At 41.6% G+C, this 23674-nt stretch overlaps 1 protein-coding gene across 12 annotated transcripts in view; it reads right to left on the reverse strand.

Annotated features, from left to right (window-relative positions):
- The window catches only part of KALRN (kalirin RhoGEF kinase), a 534671-nt gene that overhangs the window by 185134 nt on the left and 325863 nt on the right, over positions 1–23674 (reverse strand). For all 12 annotated transcript variants that reach the window (XR_012044472.1, XR_012044473.1, XM_072875252.1 and 9 more), the window contains 2 exons: positions 19745–19919; positions 8167–8362 (listed from right to left, as the gene is read on the reverse strand). Coding sequence is in view for 10 of the 12 variants with exons in the window: in XM_072875252.1 (XP_072731353.1) it covers positions 8167–8362; positions 19745–19919 (371 nt within the window). In the remaining 2 variants the exon portion in view is untranslated. The remainder of the gene's footprint in view (positions 1–8166; positions 8363–19744; positions 19920–23674) is intronic.

Consider the following 23674-nt stretch of genomic DNA (forward strand, 5'->3'; position numbering starts at 1 on the left):
GAATCTTGTTAAACCACTGTCGCATTGAACTTTGTTAACTCCCTATTCTGTATCAATAAACTATATTTTTACTTCTCTCTTACGAGTGAAGTGCACGCTCACTCCATCCGCGACAAATTGGCGTAGTCGGCAGGATGGCAAGTAGTATCACTGATTATTTACGGAGGCATGGAGTGAATCCGAGTCCCAAATTCTCAGCAGAATGGACTCGTGACAATTGGCATAATTGGGAAGCCATTGAAGAACACCTAAAAGTAACTAGAGGCCACACAAAAGATGGAAAAGGGAAAGGAATTATCTGCAAGATGCTAGGTGCCTGTTTAGAAGCTGCACATCAGGAAAGAGACAACAGAAATAAAAAGGAGCAGGACCTAGAGAAGGAAATAGAAAGTAGAAAGGCAACTGAGTTGTTACTATCTTTTAAAATTGAACAACTGCAGAAACAGTTACAGGAGGAAAAGGAAAAAAGACAAAAGTTGGGAGAAAAAGTCGAGATGATGCTTATACGGGCTCCCCGCCCCCCCGACATCGTACAGATTAGGAAACTAATAGTATCCCCTGAAGATTGGGATGGAGACATCTGGGGTGATCCCGATGACAGCGAGCCAGAAGATGACGACCCTTTGTTCCCCACAAATCCTCCTGAGTATGAAGCCAGACCCATTGTTAAAACAGAAAGAACTGTGGGTCCTCAGGGTGGTCATCCGCGACATACTACGCGAACCATCCCTGGGATCCGTTGCAATTGACAAATTTGCAAGAGAGATATAGCAGAAAACCAGGTGAAACTGAAACGGAATACTTGTGGCGAGTATGCCTCAGTGGCGGTGACCGAATAATGTTGACTGAGGATGAAGCAAGTGGCTATTGGGGTCCGGGAGTTTTCTTAAATTTAGGACCTGACCCGACAAATACACCTCATTCTATCACCAGCCGAGTAGCTTATTGGGCTGGAGGAATAGACAGCATGGAGCGAGGTGAACCTTCCATAATTCCCATTAAATCTTTAAGTGAGCTCTCTACAGCCATCACAAAAGCCGCCTGTATACAAGCCATGCACAAACGAGGGTCCCATGATGTCCCACTGTCTGCTACAGTAGATTTCGCAATGTTAAAACCACTGATCAGAGGAGCCCCGGCAATTCTTAAATCCCATTTAGTTGCAAAACGAGATGAGATCAAGAAAGACACAGAGCACAATGAGGGACTAGGTGATAACGCTCAAAATGCCCACAAGCAGCTCCCTACCTGGGCAGAACTGATGCACGGCATTGTTAACTACAGCCGTGAGATGGGCTGGGACGATGCACCAGCTGAAAAACAAAACCTGAAGCCCCGGGGAGGAGATCACAAAGTAAGACCCATAAAACGGGGAACAGAAACTAGATCGAAGGGAAACAAATTTAAAACCCCCAAACGGAATCTCAAGAACAGAGGAATGAGTTGTGGAGGAATGCATTAGCTTTAGGCATTCCCAGAGCTGCAATTCAAGGTCAGCCTACTGGCATAATTTTGAGTCTAATTGAAGCATTTCAAAAACGAGATAACGGTGAAAGGAAGGAGCGTATCTCAACTCCTCCTGCGCCACACCCCAGAAGGGGAGACAACCCCTTCCTCCCCCTTAGGGAGGAATTGCAGGGCATGAAGTCAAAAAACGAGTAGTGTCCGGAAGGCAATTGGGCCTGCCTGTCCGGAAAGTGGAGGCTTATCAGTGGATAAGTGATAACGGCCCATACATTTTAATTCCAGTTGGTCCTCAAAGACAATTGGTAAAGTTTTTAATAGATACGGGAGCACAAATTTCACTATTAACACAACAAGATGCCGAGAAGCTGGGTGTACGACCCAGACGGCAAAGAGTTAAAATTACTGGCGTGAACGGAGTGAGTGTTCAGTGCCAAACTGCCAAGGTCAATTTATGGCTCCCGGGCGAGAAGCGCATGTCGAGTACTCGCTTTGCAATTAAAGATCACCATGAAAATATTTTAGGTTTCGATGTTTTAAACGGACGAACCTGGCGCCTGCCGAACGGCAGCGTGTGGTCCTTCGGCTCGAACATCGATCCCAACCCCAGCAGAAGCCGGGAGGCTGCAGTGTGGGCACTGCGCGCAGCCCCTGCGCTCCCCGAGTCAAAAATCACTAACGTACCGCAATATCCCATGTCTGCTGCGGCACGAAATGGAATTTCTGAAGTCATAGCTGATTTGGAGAAACGACAAATTATCTCCAGAACGCACTCCCCATATAACTCACCTGTCTGGCCCGTCCGGAAACCAGACGGGAGGTGGCGTTTAACAGTCGATTATCGGCGCCTGAACGCCAATACAGCCCCGCTCACAGCTGCTGTGCCAAACATTGCCAACTTAACAGCTACTTTGCAAGCAGCTGCACACCCATGGATGGCAGCGCTAGATGTAAAGGATATGTTCTTTATGGTTCCCTTAAAGGAGGAGGATAAAGAGAAGTTTGCTTTCACTTGGGAGGAAATACAATACACCTTTAACAGACTCCCACAGGGGTATAAACATTCACCCACGATTGCTCATGCTGCGCTTGCTGAACTTTTACAGACAGTCTCACTCCCCTAAGAAGTGAAACTGTACCAATATATAGATGATATTCTTATTGGAGGAACTTCCCCTGAAAAGGTTGGGGAAGCGGCAGCAGCAGTATGGCAAGCACTAAATAAAGCAGAAATTGAGATTCCACCTGGAAAATGTCAGGGACCAAGCAAAGAAGTAAAATTTTTAGGTACTTGGTGGATAGCAGGCAGTGCAGTGATTCCTCCAGATACCTTAAGAAAAATTGAAGAGCTGCAAATGCCCCAATCAAGGAAGGAGTTACAACAATTAATGGGAACTTTAGGATATTGTAGGAAACATGTGCCTGGATTTTCTATCATTTCCCGTCCCTTATACTCACTCTTAAGGAAAGGCAAACCCTGGGAGTGGAAATTAGAACATAAAGAGGCAGTCAAAACTCTAACTGAAGAGTTAAAAACATATCAGTCACTGGGACCAGTGCACCCCCGCAACCCTATTATAGCTGAATGGGGTTTCGCCGAACATGCTACTTACTGTAACCTGTTCCAAACTGGACCCGATGGGCCAAAAAGACCTTTATTGTTTAGCTCAACTGCATTTAAAGAAACAGAACAACGATACTCTGAATGGGAAAAGGGACTTTTATCTTTAGTCCGAGCAGTTAAACAAGTTGAGAAAATACATCAGGGACAACCTGTGCAAACTAGAGGACCATTTAATTTACTAGAAGCAATCCTAAAGGGGACTGGTCCCCAGAAGGAGTTGCACAAAAACCCACTGTCCGAAAATGGTATGCCTACCTAACAGGAGTTGCAGAAAATATGCAACTAACTGAAGGACACACTAAGCTTTCCAAATTGCAGATGCCCATAAACACAGACCCTTTAGCTTTACAACAACCTTTTAAACCTTCACCCATTCTGGATGCACCACCCCTCACTGAGGGTACACCAACAGAAAACATTTGGTTTACAGATGCTTCAGCAAAAAGGGTAAATGGTAAATGGCAATATAAGGCTGTTGCATTAGACATTACCACCGGCAAACAAGTAGTAGAAGAAGGTGAAGGCAGTGCACAAGTAGGAGAAATAAGAGCAGTTGTTTTGGCAGCACAGAATGGAGCAAAAATCATATATGTAGACTCCTATGCTGTGTGGGCCGGTGCCACACAGTGGCTCTGTCAATGGGAAACCTTGAATTGGGAAGTAAATAGATCCCCAGTTTGGAGAAACAAAGATTGGCAATTATTACTAGATATAGCCAGGAAAACACCTTTCAAGATGGGATGGGTAAAAGCTCATGCTAAAGATAATCAACCAGCCACAAAGTGGAATCAAAAGGTAGATGAGCTAACTAAAATTAGGAAAATCACCTTAAATCCTGAGTGGTATCGACTGGGAGAATGGTTACATCAAAACCTAGGCCACACAGGTAAAGAAGCACTTTACTTTGCTGCACAGAGTAAAGGCTGGCCTATAAATAGAAAAACTTGTGAAACTATTCTTACAGAATGTCCTCAGTGTAGACTGAAATTACAAGCAGATCATCCTGCTAAAGCACCACCTTTACATATCAATGAAGGGAAAACTTTATGGTCTACATGGCAAATTGATTATATCGGACCATTCAAATCCTCTGCAGGATATCAATACATCCTTACAGGAGTGGAAGTAGTCTCCGGCTTGCTTATGGCGACTAAATGTCGGAAAGCCGATGGGCAAAATACAGTGCGAGGGCTATCATTTTGGTTCTCAAATCTACCTACTCCTGATGTTATCCAGAGTGATAATGGCTCACACTTTTCTTGTAAGGAAGTGCAAGATTGGGCAAAACAAGAGGGAATTAGATGGGTTTTCCACACCCCATACTACCCTCAATCAAATGGGATGGTAGAAAGAGCTAATGGCTTGTTGAAAAGGAGTCTCAAACCACAGGAAGCTCAATGGGATACGAGACTTCCCAAAGTACTCCATCAATTAAACAATCGGTATGGGCCTACTGGAAGCCCTGTAAGCCGAAAGCATTCTTTGTAAAACTGAGCTTAGCGCTCCACCTACTAGGAAAAGAGAATATCCAATGACATTACAGCCAGGACAGCCTGTGATGGTTAATTTACCATCTATCGGTACTGTGCCTATGACTTTAACTAAACCTCGTGGCCCACTTGCCTGGGAAGCTACTGATAGCAGTGGTGCAAAACACAGAATTAGTTCACGATGGATTTTTCCTTCTTCTTAATGGGGTAACCTGTTCGGACTCTCCCCACCGAAACAAGTCTCTATTTTCTCTTACAGCACCCCACAAGATGGCAGATGGAAATGCTGTGTTCATGTTACTATTCCAAACCCTAACAATGCTGCTCTTCTTAGCCTGTGGTCAAAGAACCCTAGAATGGCCATGGTCCCAAGCTCGTGTTGAGTACACTGGAAGTATGGGAATACACTCTAGTAAGGGGGATTTAAAGCTTTCCACCGTGGTCATGCACGGAACTAAAACATACTTAGAAAATGAATGGAGCTGGGATAAAGATGAAGCTGATGATAAAGTTCCCCGGCTCCGAGGAACAGCAGGGAAAGAAATTAAAATAGGATGCCGGATGATCAATGGATCTACCCATGAGAAGGCATCTCAGATTTCTGTGTACAACATTACGTCAAGGCCAATAGCCAAAGATACGAAACTTTGCGCCTTTGAAAAACTGGACTGTTGGTACAATTTTACCTTAGTACAACCTGTTTTTGTAATCTGTCTCTGGGCTCACCATCGTGTGAGATTATCCTTTAAATTTAAAATAGACATTATTGAGCCTAGCACAACATCCGCCCTGACTGTAAAGGATGAGACAATTCTATCCCCACAAGTTTCTGAAGTTGGACCATATGTGATCAAAAATACAGGCCAACAACAAGTGTTATTTAATCCATCATGGTCTCTTAAACGAGTAGAACTACTGATGCAAATTAATATGTCTGCAATCAAACCGACCTGTTCACCATTCCTAGGTACGTCCTATGCAGGATGGTTAGCATGGTTACATGGTGAACCTCACCCTCCAAGACGAACAAGGAGAGATGTGACCGTATCATAGGGACAGGATTGGGAGTCTTAAATAGTATCGATGCTGAAGTACTCGTGGAACAAACTGAGCACAACAACAAGTGATTTAAACAAATTAGAACACCCATTGCGGTCTTCTCTATTAGCATTGGGAACTAACCAATGGCTCTTATCTGATATATTACCTCAGTGGAAAAGAATTAATGAAAGGGACCACCAACTGATCGTGGATGCACTTGGTGTAGCCCAAACCAATATTTCTCTAGCTCTTAGTTGTATCCAAGCTCAACTGTGGATGCAATCTATGGTAGCAGCAATTATAAGAGAAGGTGAAGGGGGTACCTTACCCACTGAAATTCGAAAGGTAATTTGGGATAATGCAACTAAATTTGAGAAAGAATTCCAGTCCTGGTGGTATTTAGTCAATTTCACTTATGACCCCATTAGCAATAAGGCCACAGCTTTTGTCTTAACAATACACAATGCTTCAGTATATACCATATACCCAATCATTGCGTTGGGATTAAATCACAATGGAACTGTACTCTATCCATTAGAACACAGAGTATGGGCCCACCAAAATGGAAACAAATGGCAAACTGTTGATGTTAATGCATGCGTTATACAGGAACAACAAGGATTTATTTGTGAGAGTAACACCCTCAAAGCCCAAGACATCTGTCTTGACACTGAACAAAATGTTTGTCATTTTGAAATACGACCTGATGAAGCCCCTGAAACTATACTTGTGTATACTGGAAAAGGATGTATTTGTATGAGAACCCTTTGTGATTTTATATTTGTAGATAACATTACTGTAGATACAAGCAATCGCTCAAATATTTGTGTTTGTAACTTTACAAAATTGTGGGATGTGACTTCAATTATTCAGCTCCTGTTACGTCTTATCAATTGTTACAATCTAACTATACATTGAGTCGAGATTTATTGCCTACCCCCATCGGAATGAATCTTACATTGGTGAAGAAACTACTACAACACGATGACCTGTGTCAACTGCTAGAACGCATACCTAAACAATGGACACAAAACTCTGATCACCGCTCATCATGATGCAGAAGAGATACACCATGTCTTGGAAAGAGTAAAGAAGGATGGAGAACACCATTGGTGGGAGACTCTTCTTGGATGGTCACCGACAGCAACGGGAGTGTTTAATCTTATGCTTCACCCAGTTGTCATTTTACTGACTCTAACATTAATGTGTCTATTGCTTATAATTATATTGTATATAAAGGTTTGGCACATGATAAAACAAATAACCCAACTTCAACCACCCAAAACATACAAATTAACGCATAACAAATAGCAGTGCTTCACTGTCTACTTACTGTGGATCTATAAGTGCATAAATTATCAATATACTATTTATGGCACAGAGGCAAGAGGTGACCGTACCACCACTCTGTGAGAATAAGATGAATTGACTATAGTCACGGGGTGGAGGGTGACGGTGTGCTTCCCCGCCTCGGCCTTTATCTCCTGCAACCCTGCTTAGGTGATAATCACCAGTGGTGATTGTAATGGCACCATCGGCTCAAAGTGAATTCAGGAGACAGATAACAACACAATAGCCTAGGGCTATTGTGCAACACGCCCACCGAAGAAATTAAAACCTGTGGTCGGCATGCAAATATGACTATGGGTCAATCATCTTATCCCCCATAAATAGTGAGCAGCCCAAGAGCCCTTTGAGCTCTCCTGCACGGCAGCGGGCTGCACGCCAGGATCTCCCCTTGAGCAGGGACGCCTCTCAAGGTTACTCCTCGAGGTTGAGAGATTCCTTGCTGCAACAGATCCTTGGTAAGTGACTAATAGCATGCTAAACTTTGAAATCTTAGCTAAGTGATATAAAGGATTGATTGTGCATATATAATCCTTTAGATATAAACCGTTGACCAAGTCTGGGACTAGGACTGGATCTAGCCGCACCTAGACTCCTCTCTGAGAAGGAGTTTAGAAAGCAAGGGGATCCTTCTGAACCTCATGACTCAATGGGAGGGTCTCCCTGACAGTTTTGTCTGACCCTGTCCTCTATGCAGTAAATAATCAAGTGTGCCTCGCCATCGAATCTTGTTAAACCACTGTCGCATTGAACTTTGTTAACTCCCTATTCTGTATCAATAAACTATATTTTTACTTCTCTCTTACGAGTGAAGTGCACGCTCACTCCATCCGCGACACCCTCCCCTCTCCATCCACTTTGGAATTGATCACGGACTCCATCCTGCAGTTATGAAACCTTCTGAATGAAACTGGAAAGTCAGCTTCATTTCCTCAGTGAGTTTCAGTCTCAAAGAAATAGCAATTTTTGACATGTAATCCTGAATCAAAGGAATCCCAAAATTCGTGGAAAAGTTCTGGGAGTGGAGAGACAGGTATTGCCCATACTTACTTATGTTAAAAGCTGATGTATTTGGTACGTATTGGGGTATTTTTGCTTGATATGCATTTTTGGGGTTTTGGGTTTTTCTTGGGTTTTAGGTATTTTTGTTTTGTTTTGTTTTTTCCTCATGTAAAATAGAGATCAAATTGTTCTGCTCACCTGAAGCCTGGACCTCCATGATGTATTGGTGTAAATCTTGCCCTTGCTGGATGACTTCAAAGGTCATGTTGTTCATGGCCAACTTCCGCTCAGTGTGACGCTGCAAACGCTGCTCAGCCAGAGTGAGGTCTTCAGTATTGAAATCATTCATTTGCCTCAGCAGATCTTCATTCCAGGCATCTAATTCTGCTGTAACCTTCATGGGCAGAAGACAGACACTGCATTCACCCACGATCAATGAAAAATCTTACTCTTGAACTGTGTTTGGATCACAAAAGTACTTCACGTTTTGACTCTGATCCAGAAAGGCTCAAACCACAGCCTCAGTACACTCTGGATCCTGCCCACTTAACGGTCACACTTAACATTTTGCTTAGGTGAGGATCCATGAAAAGATTATCAGTCCAACAGGAAATGTGACACCTTCTTTTTCCCTTACACATTCCAAAGGGCACTGTAAGAGAAAACCCACTATATTCACATGGATGGTAGAGGTAATGTTTCTGAATAAATTCAAATTTAAAAGAAGTAATGCTTACAGAATTGCAAAATTATTTGTAACACCTGTGACCACATAATCCCAAAATGGCCTGAATGTTTCTAAAAACATTTTGCAACACACTGTATGTTACGTATTACAGATGGAAATATTATTTATTCTATCTTCATAGAATTGAAATTATAAGCTGCTTCCATTAAGCCCTAAAACAGGGATAACAAATACATTTTCAGAATTATTATTATTGATATAATGTATTGTGAACAGTATCTACCCATTGTTCACAGAAAACGTATCATGAGACTAAATATTTTATTATGAATTTGTGAGTTAACCCCCGCAGCATTGACTGCAGTTGTACAATGAGTCCTATGTTGTGCTTTCAGGGACTTAGTCTTCCATAAGGTTCTTTCTGTTGTCTTCAGTGGACTTGGGAACAGGCCCTGTATAACTTTTTTCTCCTGTGGATCTGAAAGCTTTTACATTGGGGAATGAATATAAATAATTCTCTTTTACAGATGGGGAAAGCACAACACAGAAACATCATACTCAAGGGCTAGGTGAATCACCAGTAGAATCACGAATGGTACCTGGCTCTAAGCAAAGACTTGTATAACCTGCCAATAACTCATGGGAACATGCAAAATCTTCTGTTGCTTTCTTTGCTTCCTGATTATAACATGCAGTCTGGTGATTTTAGCAGTCCATTTACCATATCTTCTGTGCTTTACATTTTAGCCCACAAGCAGCTAACCTTCTCGGTTTTTGCCTGTTCAATTAAAGCAAGATCTAGCCTCCACCCAAACAGCACAATCTCACCTCAACCTAGATTCTGCTACTACAGACAAAAAAGAGGGAACGTGCTAGTGACAATGAATGAGGGAGGGGGGACAAGGGGAATGGGAATTAAATCATGCATATAGGCTAGTACTGTGCAGAATACAATTTTTTAAAGTATTTAAAAATTATTAAATAAATGCCTTAATTCTGATTCATAGGTCAATTCCTCATAGCTAGATTCAGGAGAGCTAAAACTAGGTATCTAAATTTCCACTTGTGCATGTTATGATGTAGTGAAAAGTTCTCCATTTCTCACTAAAGGTACTCTTCAGTGCCTGTGTGCAGTGAGATGCTTAACTTCCTAAGTAGTCAAGATTCAAAATTTTCTATTCAGTTTTCCTTTCCAGAAAACATACATTATATCCAGCACAGGCACAGAAAGGCAACCCAAACAGACTGTCTCTCAGCCCTTCTCACATTAGCATGGATAGGAGTACACAGTTTTGCATTAGAAGGGAAAACATAAGCAGTTTTTAGGCTCTTTTTTTGAGAGAAGCAGAAAAGCAGATTTACTCAACCAAGAACCTAGGACCTCAGCTGCAGGGTGAAAGGCAGAGTGTGGACATCCTGAGGGGCTTCTATTTTTCTTCAGCTTGTTCCATTGCCCATTCCACTCAATTACCTTTAAATAATGGTTATCTCTACAGTCTCTTTGGTCCCATTCCTGATTCCAGCAGCCTCTGATTCGTTCACACATAGCTGGAGTTCCTGGACTGTGGAGGCTTATTGGCAGATTTAACAGTTATGGAGAAATGGTCAAAGTGGATGCTGGAGAAGGGTTTTACTAGATACATTTACATTTAGGGATACATTTACATTTACTCGATACATTTACATTTAGGGACAGATCCTCAGCTAACAGTAATCAGAACTGAGGTGGTCTTGACCTGGTTTCAAACTACAAACAATGGAATGAATTTAGAGTAAGAGCAGGTTCCTACAGTCATGACAATAACACTTAAAGTTCAATGCAAAGCCCTTTCTGGTCTTTCTAGGGGAAAGGCATGTGATATAAGTGAATCAGAAGAATTTTATTTTTTATGAGCTCTTAAAAATATTGTCTGTTTGAATTCATTGCATTGATTGCTGCTAAAACTGGCTGCTAAAACATAATTATTTGAAATTTTGCAAGGATTCACAAAGTACTTCCCAATTTCCTGTGAACATTCCCATGCATGCGCACTCAGGGAGGTGTCTAACAGCATTTATAAGTGACAGTAACAGAAAAGATTAAAACAATCAGAATGCGTTACATTAGTTTGCTCTGACAGCCATGATGCTACGACTGGGGGGGTTCTGATCAAAACAAAAGCCCTCCATCCCGTTTATGTCTATGGACATCATCCCCAGGACAGGAAAATGCAACTCTTTCAGAGGGTTGAACTGTCAGGGGAGTCGATGATGGACATACGAAGCAATCAATACATGTTTCCACAAGTACACTGAGATCCAGCACTTCTACAAAACTGCCTGGGTAAACCTCTCTGCTGTGGTGCTGCTTCTCTTAGTAACTTTTCCACTTGGCTGTGGAAGGGACGCTGAGCAGCATTGCTTTTATCATTAAATCTACAATAATTTCCACTCGAGCACAGGGAAATGGCTGTTCCTGACTGTACTGCTTTTTGCTCCTTAGGCATGAGTGTCCAAGACAGGTGTCTAGCAGAAAGGCATCATCATTCAAGAGAGGGATTGCCTCTCAGGCAACCAGTGCTCCTCGTGCTCATGTTGGCAGCCAGCTTTCACTAGGCTCCCCACACAGGAGCACCTGCACCTAAATATTTACCTGTCCTATTAGCCATTGCAAAGCACTGAAGCGTTGAAGGAAGGAAGGAGGGAAGTCGCCTCTGAGTGGGGGCTGATGAAGGGTGACAATCATCCCATGTGCTGGGTTAGGGGAAGAGAGAAAGGAGTCAGGCACAGTGAGAGGTGGAACACCACCAAATTTCTCAGACGAAGTGTGTACAGGAAGGCTGGGTACATTTCTCTGAGTAACTGAGACAAACAGATGGCTAGAAGGGAATCTAAAGCACAAGAAGGCAAAGAAGCAATAGCAGAGCTGTGATAACAACCCAGGTTTCCTGAATCCCAATCTGGTGCCCTATCCCAGAGACCATGCTGCTTTGCATATCTCATTAAGACATTTCCTTTTCTGCCTGTACAGCCATTGCCTCAAAATCCCAGCATTTTCTGTACTTCAGACTGGACCATCTGGAAATGGGCCCAGAGTCTGCATTTGAGTCCCTAACCGGTTTGACTTGGGTATAGGGAAAATGATTTATTTTTCTTCAGGAAGAACCTGTAATTAGGCAGCTCTGTTAGCTACAGATGTATATTTTTCAAGTCTAAAAAAAAGACTTTGGATGCTTTCACAGATTGGTCAGGCGTTGACATCTATGGTAAAACTTGGACTGCAAAAGACAGAAGTGTCTTATCTCCTAAGCTGTGGTAAGAGCCAACTGCACTGGGCCTGTGCCAGGAATTGTCTCATAAATGAGGCTCACTCGGCCATGAACTTGTTTAATTCCCTTTTAACCCAGAAGAATGGCTGATTAGAGTTTACTCTGTTCATCTGCTAGATTTTTGGTGGGAAGAACTGACAGCACTTCTTATGTTTATTCACTTTACTTCCCAGTGTTCGTGATTCTAAATAGACCTTAGCATCCCTCACATGCCCTGAGAGAAGAGAAGCCCTGCTGCAAGAGAAGGCCTGAGCTCTACTCTGTTCTGCTGTGGCATGAGAGAGAAATCGTACCAAAGCAGAAGGGTCATGAGAGCAGCAACACTGGCAGTGCACAGGTCTGCATTAGCAAAAGCAGCAGACTTATCCCCCAGTGCCTACACTGTTCCAAGGAAAGCTGTACACATGCCTCATTGTCAGCCACACTCCGGCTGACTCCTTGGAAGAAGCCACGCTCCTTCCTTGCAGGTCATATAAGGCTGGTGGCCAAGAAACAGCTCCCTATTACTAAAGGAATGTCAAGTGATCCCAGAGAACTAATGAGAGAGAAAGACATAGCAAAGCTATTGATTGACAATGAGCCTAGAAAGCACATTTCTCCATTCTTCACCTGAAACAGATGCTCCTGCTGCCATGATAACAGGAAGGGAACTAATGCTGGTAGTGAGCCCAGTCTAGTATTAAATGAGATGCCCAAGATATTCTTATCAGAGCAGTGGAGGCAGCGCAAGAGTTAACTTCAGCATGTGAGCAAACACTGGGTTTGTGCTGAGCTCCATGCTACTATCACAAGGCTATAAGAGATATACAGACTGTGTCAGCCACGTCTGTTTTTCATGCAGACACGGCGACCGCAGTCTAGACCACATACTCTTTAGGCAGGAATCCTCCTAAAGCAGCAACTTAATATACCCAAGTTCCCACTGCTGCAATACTGCTGCATTTGCTGTTTCCTGGATTTATCATGTTGCAACACCAGCAGATAACATGACCGAAGGGAGAGACACATGTTCATCTTCAGTCCTGGAGAAAGAGGAGAGGTATAGCGGAGAGGTACGCAGGTGAAAAGTAATAGCAGTAATAATAACAACAGTATCAGTCCAGCCATCTCATGCCTACATTGCAGCCTGCTTGTGAATTACGCCAAAGAGCCTACCTGAGCTGCAGCAGGTGCTGTGCAGGCAATTGTACATCTGTACAATTTCATATCTAAATCCTAAGTATCTTTTTTTTGACACTGCTGCTGAGATTTTCTACAAAATAGTGCTGCTGAGCCTTGAATACTGCTTGCGTGGCCTTAATTCAGTGTTTGACACCTAAAGTCATCTTGTTTAATGCCAACCAGAAAATTTTGTTTGCCAATTGAAGGAGGTGGAGAGGGGAAATGAGGAATCAAGCAAAATAAAATAAATGTTATATGGCGAATGAATCACATAGGAGCTGATATTTTGAAGTATGGGCTGAGGAAGGGCATACGAGGAGGAGGGAAAGAAAGTTCTATCCTGGGAGCAGAAGCTATCAACAGAAAGAGAGCAGGCTCACGAAAAGAATCTGAAAAAGAGTAAAGATGCTTGGGAAGAACAAGCAAATGTAGGAGGCAGGTTGCAAGAGAAATGGTGGTGCAAGTAGGCGGAGGAGCAAAGGCGAGAAGAGTGGGTAAAGCATGGGGATGAGGCAGGACAGGAAGAACAGTCACATAGGCACAGGGCAGATCTGTACAGAGCTCAGAATCAAGAAAAGGGAATATTTACCTCATTTCAAGAGAAAAAAAGGTGGCAGCCATACAGCTGGGATGAACAGAGAGTGAGGATGGATGAGAGGTCAGATATGGTCCAGGAAGGAATAAAAACCCCCATAATTCTGACTCCTGGATGCTGAGGGAGCATCTGTGAGTGCAGAAAGAAAGGGGTTGTAATAGAGTAGGGGAGACCAGATCTCTAAGGCACATACTAGAGACTGGGCACCAGGGATGCCAGGGACAACAGCACTTGCTCTGCTTCAGTGTTCAGAGCAGGCTGGAAGAGCAGAGGGCTGGATGTGACAGTAGAAGTGGATCTATGAGCAGACTAATACTGAAGGTATATGGCAGAGGAGATGTAGGTAGGAAAGGGTGAATGAAGCTGTCACTTCTACTGATCATGTAAGCAGAAAGTTTGCTGTTCCTCCTTCTCAGGCCTCGGTTTGGGCTGACACTGTGCAGTATGACAATACTGTCACCCATTTTTTTGACAGCAGACAGAGATGCCACACTGGCTTAGTGGGGACCTGGACCACTGAAGTGTGAAAAGGCTGTCACAGTGATGATTCTGCTCTGGTGCTTTCGGCTCCTGAATCCCAAAAATATTAAGAGAAACAGTGGAATTCAGCTCCAAAAGGCAGGGTGCCCAGGACAGCTTAGTGCTTGCCCTTCCTTAAAATGAAGTGATGTGCAGTTTGAAAACTAGGTATATATGGAAAAGAAAAACAAAAGCTTACTAAGCATGAGACATTATAGGATTCCAGCTTATGAACAGAAGAGGCTGAAATTTTTCTGACTGTTTCCTTTCTTTCAAATGTATCTCAAGATGTCTGTAACTCTTATTTCTAAGAAAGAAGCTCACATCTGAGTGTCAGCTATAAGTCAGTGAGGGGCTATGAAACATATTGTACACTCATGCAGGCAGGTAATTCACTTGAAAGATTCTGCTAATGTTATAAACCTGGAATGGGAAACTCAAGTGAGTTGTAAATAATGGTGAAGTAAACTACTGTGAAAGCTGGCTCCTGTTCCCTTCTAAACGCATGCTCAGAGATGGATGTGAACAGCCAGAAGAGCCAGCAAGTGAAATCAAGGCTGAAAAATTTAATTAGCAGGTGAAAAGAAGCCAAAGAGACTGAATGGTGGAAAATTAGATATCCAACAGGTGAAGATTTTAGTGATCATGGGGTTTTTTGAAAGATAAACAGCATACAAGATCAAATTTATACTGTACAGTGGGAATCCCCATAATCCCTTCCAGGACTATGTCTCGGCCTAGGAACCACGTTGCTCTAAGGCTACAGTGCATAGGCTCTGTCTAGCATTGCACAGATCCATATGTATTGCAGGGAACAAAACAACACACACACATGGGAAGGAGCTGGGCAGCTCTGGGAAAGGGAGAGGGAAGTTTCTTTGGAGGTAACCAGCAACTGTTGCCAGAGAGGTATTGGCTGAGATCATTCCTGTTCTCAGTCACAGAGTTTTATAGAGGCCTACAGGTGAATTTGATCATCTCTCTACAAAAGATATAAAGAAAAAATATGCAGAAAGACTCTGGATGGCAGTAATTTTGTTAGGGGTTGCAACTCAGTGCATTTTACCATTTGTTTCTTATGCATTTACTCAGCATTTTACTGTATATTAACATTCATTCAAATAATGGTTAATAAGCCTTTAAAAGACTATTTCTGAAGCAAGGGACAAAGTATACTTGACAGATTTTACTGGGGATATAACTCTGGAATAAGACTGTGCTCCATATGTATAATGTGCTCAGTGTGGTGCCAGCGCTGCCGCTAATGTCTGCCAGCTATCGTCCCTTGAGTCTTACACCCTATTTCCTCGTAGTGGATCAGCTACCACATTCACATTGCATGAAATCTCCTAAGTTACTTGGTTGGCTGCACGAACTCAGTTGAAGTCTGTATCATATAGAAAGACCAACCATATAATCCTAATGATCCCACCTTGTCTTGAAATGCGCAATGACTTGGTAAAGGAATAAAACACATCAGGCATCAAAGTTAGACACATTTCCTAAATAAAGAATGGGTTGTCATTTTATGGTTTTAAAACCTAAGGCAGAATAGCCTCCCATAGGGATAGCTAGGCTCTCTCATGTTTCTGTTATGTCTGTTTCCAGGTGGTGTCATAGTTTGGATTTCATAATTTACCCCAAGAACCCAGAGTGTAAATATCAGTCAATATAATGAGATTAAGGCAAGAAAGAACAGGCAGCACATGCTATGTGCCTGTGGGTTCGTATCCCAATTCGTATGCCAAACCTGCCTTGACTCAAGTACAACATAAAAGCTGCCTGTGCGGCTCAGAAGTCCTTAGAAGTCCTAAATGAATGCAGCTGGTCTGCCCTGCCAAAGAAATAGGCAGGTGGCTTCTCTTTACATAAAATACTTTTCCTGAAGACAAAATGCAACAATAGTTGGCAGTTTTCACTGAAGTACAAGAAAAGGTCCAATGATGCCTAAATCGAAGGCAGTAAGTGTTGCTCGTGCAGTAATCATTAATTCTGAAGTTTGTCTGGACTCCAAACCTCTGTCAAGAAGAGAAGATTATAGAAAAGCTCAAAAACCAGGAGGGCTACAAAGCAGATGGGTACAGTGCAAGTTTAGGAAGGAGTGCCAAAGGAAAGTGTTATGTGATCTATAGTATGGATTTCAATATCTGGGGAGAACAGTAAAAGCAGGAAAGTTTCCAAAGAACAAATGACAGTCAGACACTTTCTAAATAAAACTAAAGGCCAATCACTCAATTGCCATTTGCGTGTTTGAAAAATTCCCAATACTTTCAGTTTGCATTGTTAATTAGAAAGGAGAGAGAGAGAGGAGAGTAGGGAAAATTAACAGAATCAAAAATGTTTGGTACCAAAACTGGATGGAAAGAGACAACACGAGATGTAACTATTCTCTGAGACTGAGCTCTAATGCACAGCCTTCCCTAAAGCTGTTGGAAGCAGATGGGCTCCCACAGCTGCATCCCTCTGGCTTCCACTAGAGATGCAAGCTTTTCCTCTCACCAGAGTTCCCAGGGAAGTGTCCTCATCATAAGGGATTCCCTGGAGCACAAGAACCTGAGAACCAAGAGTGAGAACACAGATCTGAGGGGGCAAAAATGGAAAACAATGCTTGACAAGACAGAAGCAGCAAAGAGGACAAAGGTGTTCAAGTTTGGTAGGTGGAGAGCCCACTTTTTGCAGACGGTTTGTGTGAGTGCAGGAAGGAGAGAGATGAACATGGCTGCAGCAGGTAGAGGGGTTTCGTTAGGGATGTGCTCAATATGGCACTGCTCTTTGGACAGATGGAAGGGGGGCTTATCTAGATGAGAAAAGGAGAAATTCATTTGACAATCATACTGGTACACATTATTTCACTATTCTTAATCTATGCAGGATCTAGGCTATTATGGAAAATTAAAACCTAAATACATTTCCAGTCATAGCTCAAGCTACTTGTCTTTAATAGAAAAAAATACTTAATTTCCTGTTTTAAATTTCATCATCTTTTTTCCTGAAAAGCTTGGAATAGTCAACCCTCAGAAATACTACATGCTTTTTAATTATGGTGATGAAAAAATCTTTTTGCTTCTCAACAATGGCATGAGATAATTTTGCTAATTTTGATAACAGTTTACTACTGACTTGGAATCTTTATTATACGGCTGAGGCAACTGACTGCAATCTACTTTCTAAGGATCATTATTGTGTCAGTTTGAGACGATTCAGCTGTTGTTTGAAGTGCATAGCATACATGTGTCATTTAATATTTTATTTCAAATTGCCATTCTTTTTATTATCCATCAAACTGTTTTTCTTGTTTAAGCACTAAATGCACTTATAAAATTTAAGATAATGGATATATTTAAGACATGGATATATTTTTTATTGTGTGTTCAGTTATAAATTAAATGTCATAATTATTCTAAAATAAAAAAATATTTTTCAGAAAGAGGGAGCGTTCTAAATAAAATCATCTGCCCATAAACTCCCTATGAAACATGTTCTCAGATTTCCTTGTAATATTAATCTTGCAGAGGGAATTCAGATGTTCTTATGATAAAAAATAGCAAATCTACAGTGACAACTAAGTGGTGATTTTCTTTAAAATCCTTTCTAGCTAATCTGATTTTAGAAGACTCTGAAGCACATTTCCAATTTAAAATATCTTTAATGTATCACAGCCACTCCAAACGTATCTGTGAATACACAGAAGTAGGATTCATGAAGAAACAAAACAGAGGGATCCACATAGCATTCCCATCTCTGGCACCACACATGGAGGGGACTAGGATAAGTCACATCATCTCCTGATGCTTCGGTTGCCCCATCAGTAAAGCAATCCATGGTGGTAACAGCCTTTGAGATCTTTGATTGAAAGATTATGTACAAAGAAAAATAATTTGAAAACAGTTATTTTTTTGTTTTTGTTTTTTTTTCTTTTAGATCTTTACTTAAATCAGCATAATTCTAGGTTCAGATCTAGAATTTGCAGTGAAACAGGCTGAGACCTTAATGAATGACTCACATGGGTTCACCATATACTGCCTACAGACACATTTGGGTGTTCCAGAGGCACATACTGGTTTTTGGGTTTTTTTGCTTCATTTTTGAAAACACAGGTGCCATTTATAGGTATGTGCAAGTGTATGCATTCACACCCCATTTATATCTTTAGAGTAAAAGTTATTCAATGTTTGCCACACCATGGTATCAAAATATCTTCTATTTAAATATAGGACATACTACAGTTACTGCAGGCTCCTGAATTTTGAATGTAGCATCCTTAAGGCAACGTATGTTATCTGACATGAAATACATACATTTATACTTATACACACATACTCACAAAGAATACTGTCTCTCAATACCAAGGAGGCTGTATATAACTAGTAAGTAAAATGAAACTATTCTAATTCACATAAATAACAAGCACTGTAGAACAGACTTCAGTATGATACCTAACTATGCAGTCACAGCAGGAAAGCTCAGATACTCCTCACTGATTTCTATCTCTGGCATCCAATTACAGATCAAGACACCTAAAAACCTCTGTTTCCAGCCCTTTATTCCACTGTAATTCACCATGTCATGTCTTAAAATAAACACTCGCAAAATGTAACACAGCATTCTAAGGCTCCTATTAATTACCACTACCCACCTTGAGATTACCTACAGATTTACAAACAATACCTTCAGGAATATATCATCATAAAAAACTTAAAGGTGCTCCATGAACTGAACAAGCACCAGTGGGATACAGTAGGAGAAACACACCCCAGAAGGGACATAAGCACTGACACATGGCTTTCATGGATTTTGTGCACAAGTTCATTTACATGTTGTTCTTTTTGTACCATGTCCTATCAGAATTACAGCAAGCAATTAATGAGATCGGCTGGAGTCTCTTTAAAGTTTCTCTGTTCAAGAATACCTCAATTATTAGTGTTTTGATGAGTTTTCCATCCAGTGCTTTTGATTTCAAAACAGAAGTACAAAACAGAACTGAAAGACGTTTTTTGCACGAAGACATAAAAATATACCTTAACTTCCCCTCTTTTTTTTTTTCTTTCCTTTTTAAATAAAGCCCATATCTTAAATATCCTTTCCTTTCATGCATAACATGTTTTTTCACTCGGTGGTTTAAAGCCAAGCATATATCTGTATGCATCTATGTTTGTATCTGAAGAGACAAACCTCACTAATAAGTGATACAGAACTTTCAAATCCCTGAGTGACAAGTGTCAATAAAGAGTTATAACAGAAGGATCTTATAAAGCTTCTCTGCAGAGCAGGCAAATTCTCAGCATAGTTAAGCAGACAGAAATCTATTTCAGTGCATTCTAGAAGTATATCCTAAAGCATATTTTTAGCTTCAACATGACAAATTTAAAACCTGGTTGTAACTCTCTCTCTTCCTCACCGGACAGCCGAGCACAAACAGCTCCAGGGGTATCCTAACAGAGTATGTTTACATATACTCCCTCTCCCACACCTCTACCTTTCTCAGGTCATGCAGCCAGCTCTTACCTCAATGGTGTACTGTTCAAAAATCCGGAGCTGAAGGAAAATGTCTAGCTTAATCTTCCTCTCATGGAAGAGCTCTTCCATCTGTACCTGGGCCTCGTCGAGCTGCTGAAGGACAGATTCAATGTGGCTGATGGAGCTATTGTGTGGAGTTTTATTGTTGGAAACGGCAGAGTCCCTGTAGCAAGGCAGAGAACATGGTTAAAGCTGAGCTTTAAGGCAGGCGAAAGAGCAAGAACTACACATTTGTGATTCTGCGTGCTGCTGAGAAGCAAACACAAGCACAAAGGGCTTAGGGAAGGTGTATGCAACACTCATCTCTTCTACTCGCTGAAATCCTGCAGCTCCTGAGCTTGGCACAAAGTTTGAACAAGGGGATCATCCTTTCTTGTGTCATGACACTGCGACCTTACACACTTGGGAGGGGCAGGGGAGGAGAACAACACATCAACCTCAGTGGCTCTCTTGAGGAGACGGGCTGGCAATCCCCTTTAATCCTACAGAATGACCTGCTCCAGCCTACACTCACACCAAGCTCAGAGATGCTATTTAGCCACCTGGACCTTTACAAGTTAATTTTGTGCATTTGCTTTATTACTTACAGACTAACTGAATCAAAATTACCAGGATTTTAGACCAAGGGGGGTAGGGATGCCTTGATTTCCCTGGATTACATAGTACAGCAATAGATACAGAATACAGTGCAAAAAACTCCACTGAAGGAAAACACCCTTCAAACACTGTAAGATAGACTCTGACTTGTCTTTTCACTAGGGTAAGTGAAATGAGACATGCCTGTGACAGGTCAGATACTGGTCCATCTACACCTTCCATATACAGGCAGCAGAAGGGAGCTAGCCCTTTAGCTGGTAGGCTAGGACCAAGGGGAAGTTTGCTGTACCTGAAAGAAGTCTTAGCATGGACATAGGACAGTCCTGACAGTCTCTTTTCTATTTCTGCTCTTGCATATATTAACAGGCTCACCTACAGTCTGTTATATCTTCAGTAAATGTTTTTTGGTGAGTGTTTTCTGGATAAAGAGGCTTTGCAGACATAAAGAGCTGAAATTTATCCTTGAATGTGCCACAAAAGGTCCCCCAACTTTAACAAGAACCAGAAAGGAAACTCTGAAGCCATAATTTAATCTTGGCTTTGGTATTCAGCTAAAACAAGATTTAGATGCAATGGTTTTCTCCATCCATCCTGCTCAAAGGCATGTGATAGCAGCTGCATTATTTGGCATACTTAAACCAAGCCAATTGAAAACCCTATCAAATGCACTGTGGAAGGACCTGTGCACTGGTAGGATAACAGGATGAAGTCGGTAAGCCAGCAGGTTTTACCATCAATATTTCCTATTAATCTCCGGATCTGCCTTGGAGAAGGTGGGGGGACAATTACAAATTCAACAGCACATACTGGACTATTGGTGCACCAACGAACTCCCATGTGTGCAGCAAACCAGATGCCAATATTGGAAGACAAGTGAAATGTCAGGTAATGCTGCCAAGGTCACCACATTGTCCCACAGAGACCAAATGTGGCTGGGAGCCATTCTCCTGGGCAGCTAACCTGGGCTGCTGAGTAGAGGTGCCTCCGGAATCTCCCCACTGTGGGAGAGTGCTCGTGTGTTCCAAATTTTTAGATGTTTATTTCCCTTTTCTGGGTTGAATTTTCCCTCCATAAACATCTAGCAAAGCATTCATAGTTTTCTACAGAACTTGACTGAAATGCTTGTGCTTTGCTCTTTGCAAATTATCATCACATACGTTAATTGAAGACTATCAGTGAGCATAACTGAGAAAAAAAAGCATAACCTTTTACAGATGCCTTAAATTGAAACTAGGCACTGACACACAGAGTCATTTTAGGTAAGTTTAAAACACACCATTGAGGTTCTAAGGCAACAAAACACACATGTTATTCTGTTTTCATTATGTGTGTTGAAGGAACAGAACAAGCATTTGCCTGAACATCTGAAGCCTAAGAATAAAATAAAAAATACAGACTACTATTAACTGCATAGCAGTTTGCTCTTTGGATGTGTTTCACCTCTTTTTCCTCAAATACTTCATGTCTGATACACTGAACTCAGATGCTCCAGCATTATTCTGAAGCAAGTACTACCAGCTTCCCTTGCTTATAAGGGAATATTACACCAATATTACTCTCTCCAGGTGATATGGTTTCTGCCCCACCCTGTCAGTCTTGTGTTTCCACCTTCTTGGTGACCACAAGGTCTCTCTCTGCCTCCATATTAGAGCTGTACAGCAGAAGAATGAATGAAGATAACAAGGTGAGATTTTGAAACTGCAGCTTAATCTGAGGCCATGTTTCAATCAAGTTCTCTTTCCTTCAGTCAGCACCTGTCTTCTATAAAAGGACATGAAATATGTCTTCATTCAAATGTAGGATTATTACTATTCATATATTATCTAAATGACTCAATGAATTATTCAAGACTGGTGTTGAATAATCTGTCATGGGATGTAAAGACACACTTGATTTTAGAAATTATTTTTCATTAAACATTTCACTCTTCAAATGAAGCCACACTTGCATTTCAGTGGCTGACGCAATACAAAAATTGAAGAGTAATAATCTGGTATTTTTTCCACAGTCTCCTCAGATAAGGCCTTGCCAATCTCTATATAGTCTGGTTTGAGAAAGATCTCCTTCCAGAAAAAGAAATTTCTGAGATCAGATGCTTCCACCACAAGATTTCTTGCTCTGTCTGGTGATGAGAAAGAATTAATAAAAGATCCTTACTAGTCTCTGAAAGGTTACAAATTAGAGTTATAAAATGCAGGGAAATTATTGGAAAAAAATACAAAATAAACTTTGGGGAACATAAAATTAGTCTTAGTGCATTGCTTTGAGTTTGTTCAGAATGAATGCTGTGCTCCTGAAACCACTTTCAGTGCTTTAACTGGGAAAAAGCTTAGTGAAACATACCCATTATCAAAAGCTCATATGGTGAACTACTGTAAAGCAGGCAAGATACATAACTCTTCACTGTCTTTTTTTTGCCCCCAACATTGCTGTTCTTTCACATCTCACTGGAGCAAGTCATTGTTTTGCCTTTCACAGATGTGCAGAAATATTGCCCCCAGCAGCACCCCTAGAAATGCAGTTCAAAAGATTTGCTTCATGTTGACTGCTGAGAACAATGATCACCTCAGTAAAACACTGATAAGGAAGAGTGAAAAAAGTGTTTCCAATGCTAACCATAACATGTACAGTGTTGCTAGCCAGGCCTGTTTTATTCCTGATAGCTATCTCCTGATGCAGAGTCACTGAAGGCCCTGAAGACCTTCTGCGAAGAGCAGTCTCAGGCATTGTATGTAACTAGTTCAGGCAGCTGAGCTTTTCCTAAGCTATCTGGAGGAGACGCAGAGTGCTATTACACAAATGATCTTCTCTAAACCAGTATCTGTTCTCTCAGAGATAAGGACAAGAAACATAAAATTTTTCAAAGCCCCATTACTTTCATGGGTTTTAACCCGTGCTATGACATGCTTGATAAGAGCAGTGTATTTCATTCTGTTGATTGTAGTATGTTTGCAATTTTCAGCTATTCTTCATGGCAGGTACAAGGTGATCCACACCGTGAAATGCGATGCTGTGTTAAGGAAAGATTGCAGCAATTCTGATTTTTCCTCCTTTCCTTTATCTGTGTGTTCTTTACTTTTGCCAGCAGCTGCAAAAGCTGTTAGAGTGGGGACACACAGAGGTAGTTTCATGTTTTTCTTACGCAGTTCTGCTTCACTTTTTGAAAGAGTCCAGGATTGCATTACAGGCTTTGCAGTTAGAGCACTCAAAACCAACACTGGAATCAGAGATCGTCTTGACAGTTCAGCTCTGCAAATCTTTGCTTGCGTTCAGGGCTTCTGTCCTTCAGACAACTGTTCTCTGTGTGTTTGGTCTGAACTT

This window comes from Ciconia boyciana, chromosome 10 (genome assembly GCF_034638445.1).
Source record: "Ciconia boyciana chromosome 10, ASM3463844v1, whole genome shotgun sequence".
Taxonomy (NCBI): Eukaryota; Metazoa; Chordata; class Aves; order Ciconiiformes; family Ciconiidae; genus Ciconia; species Ciconia boyciana.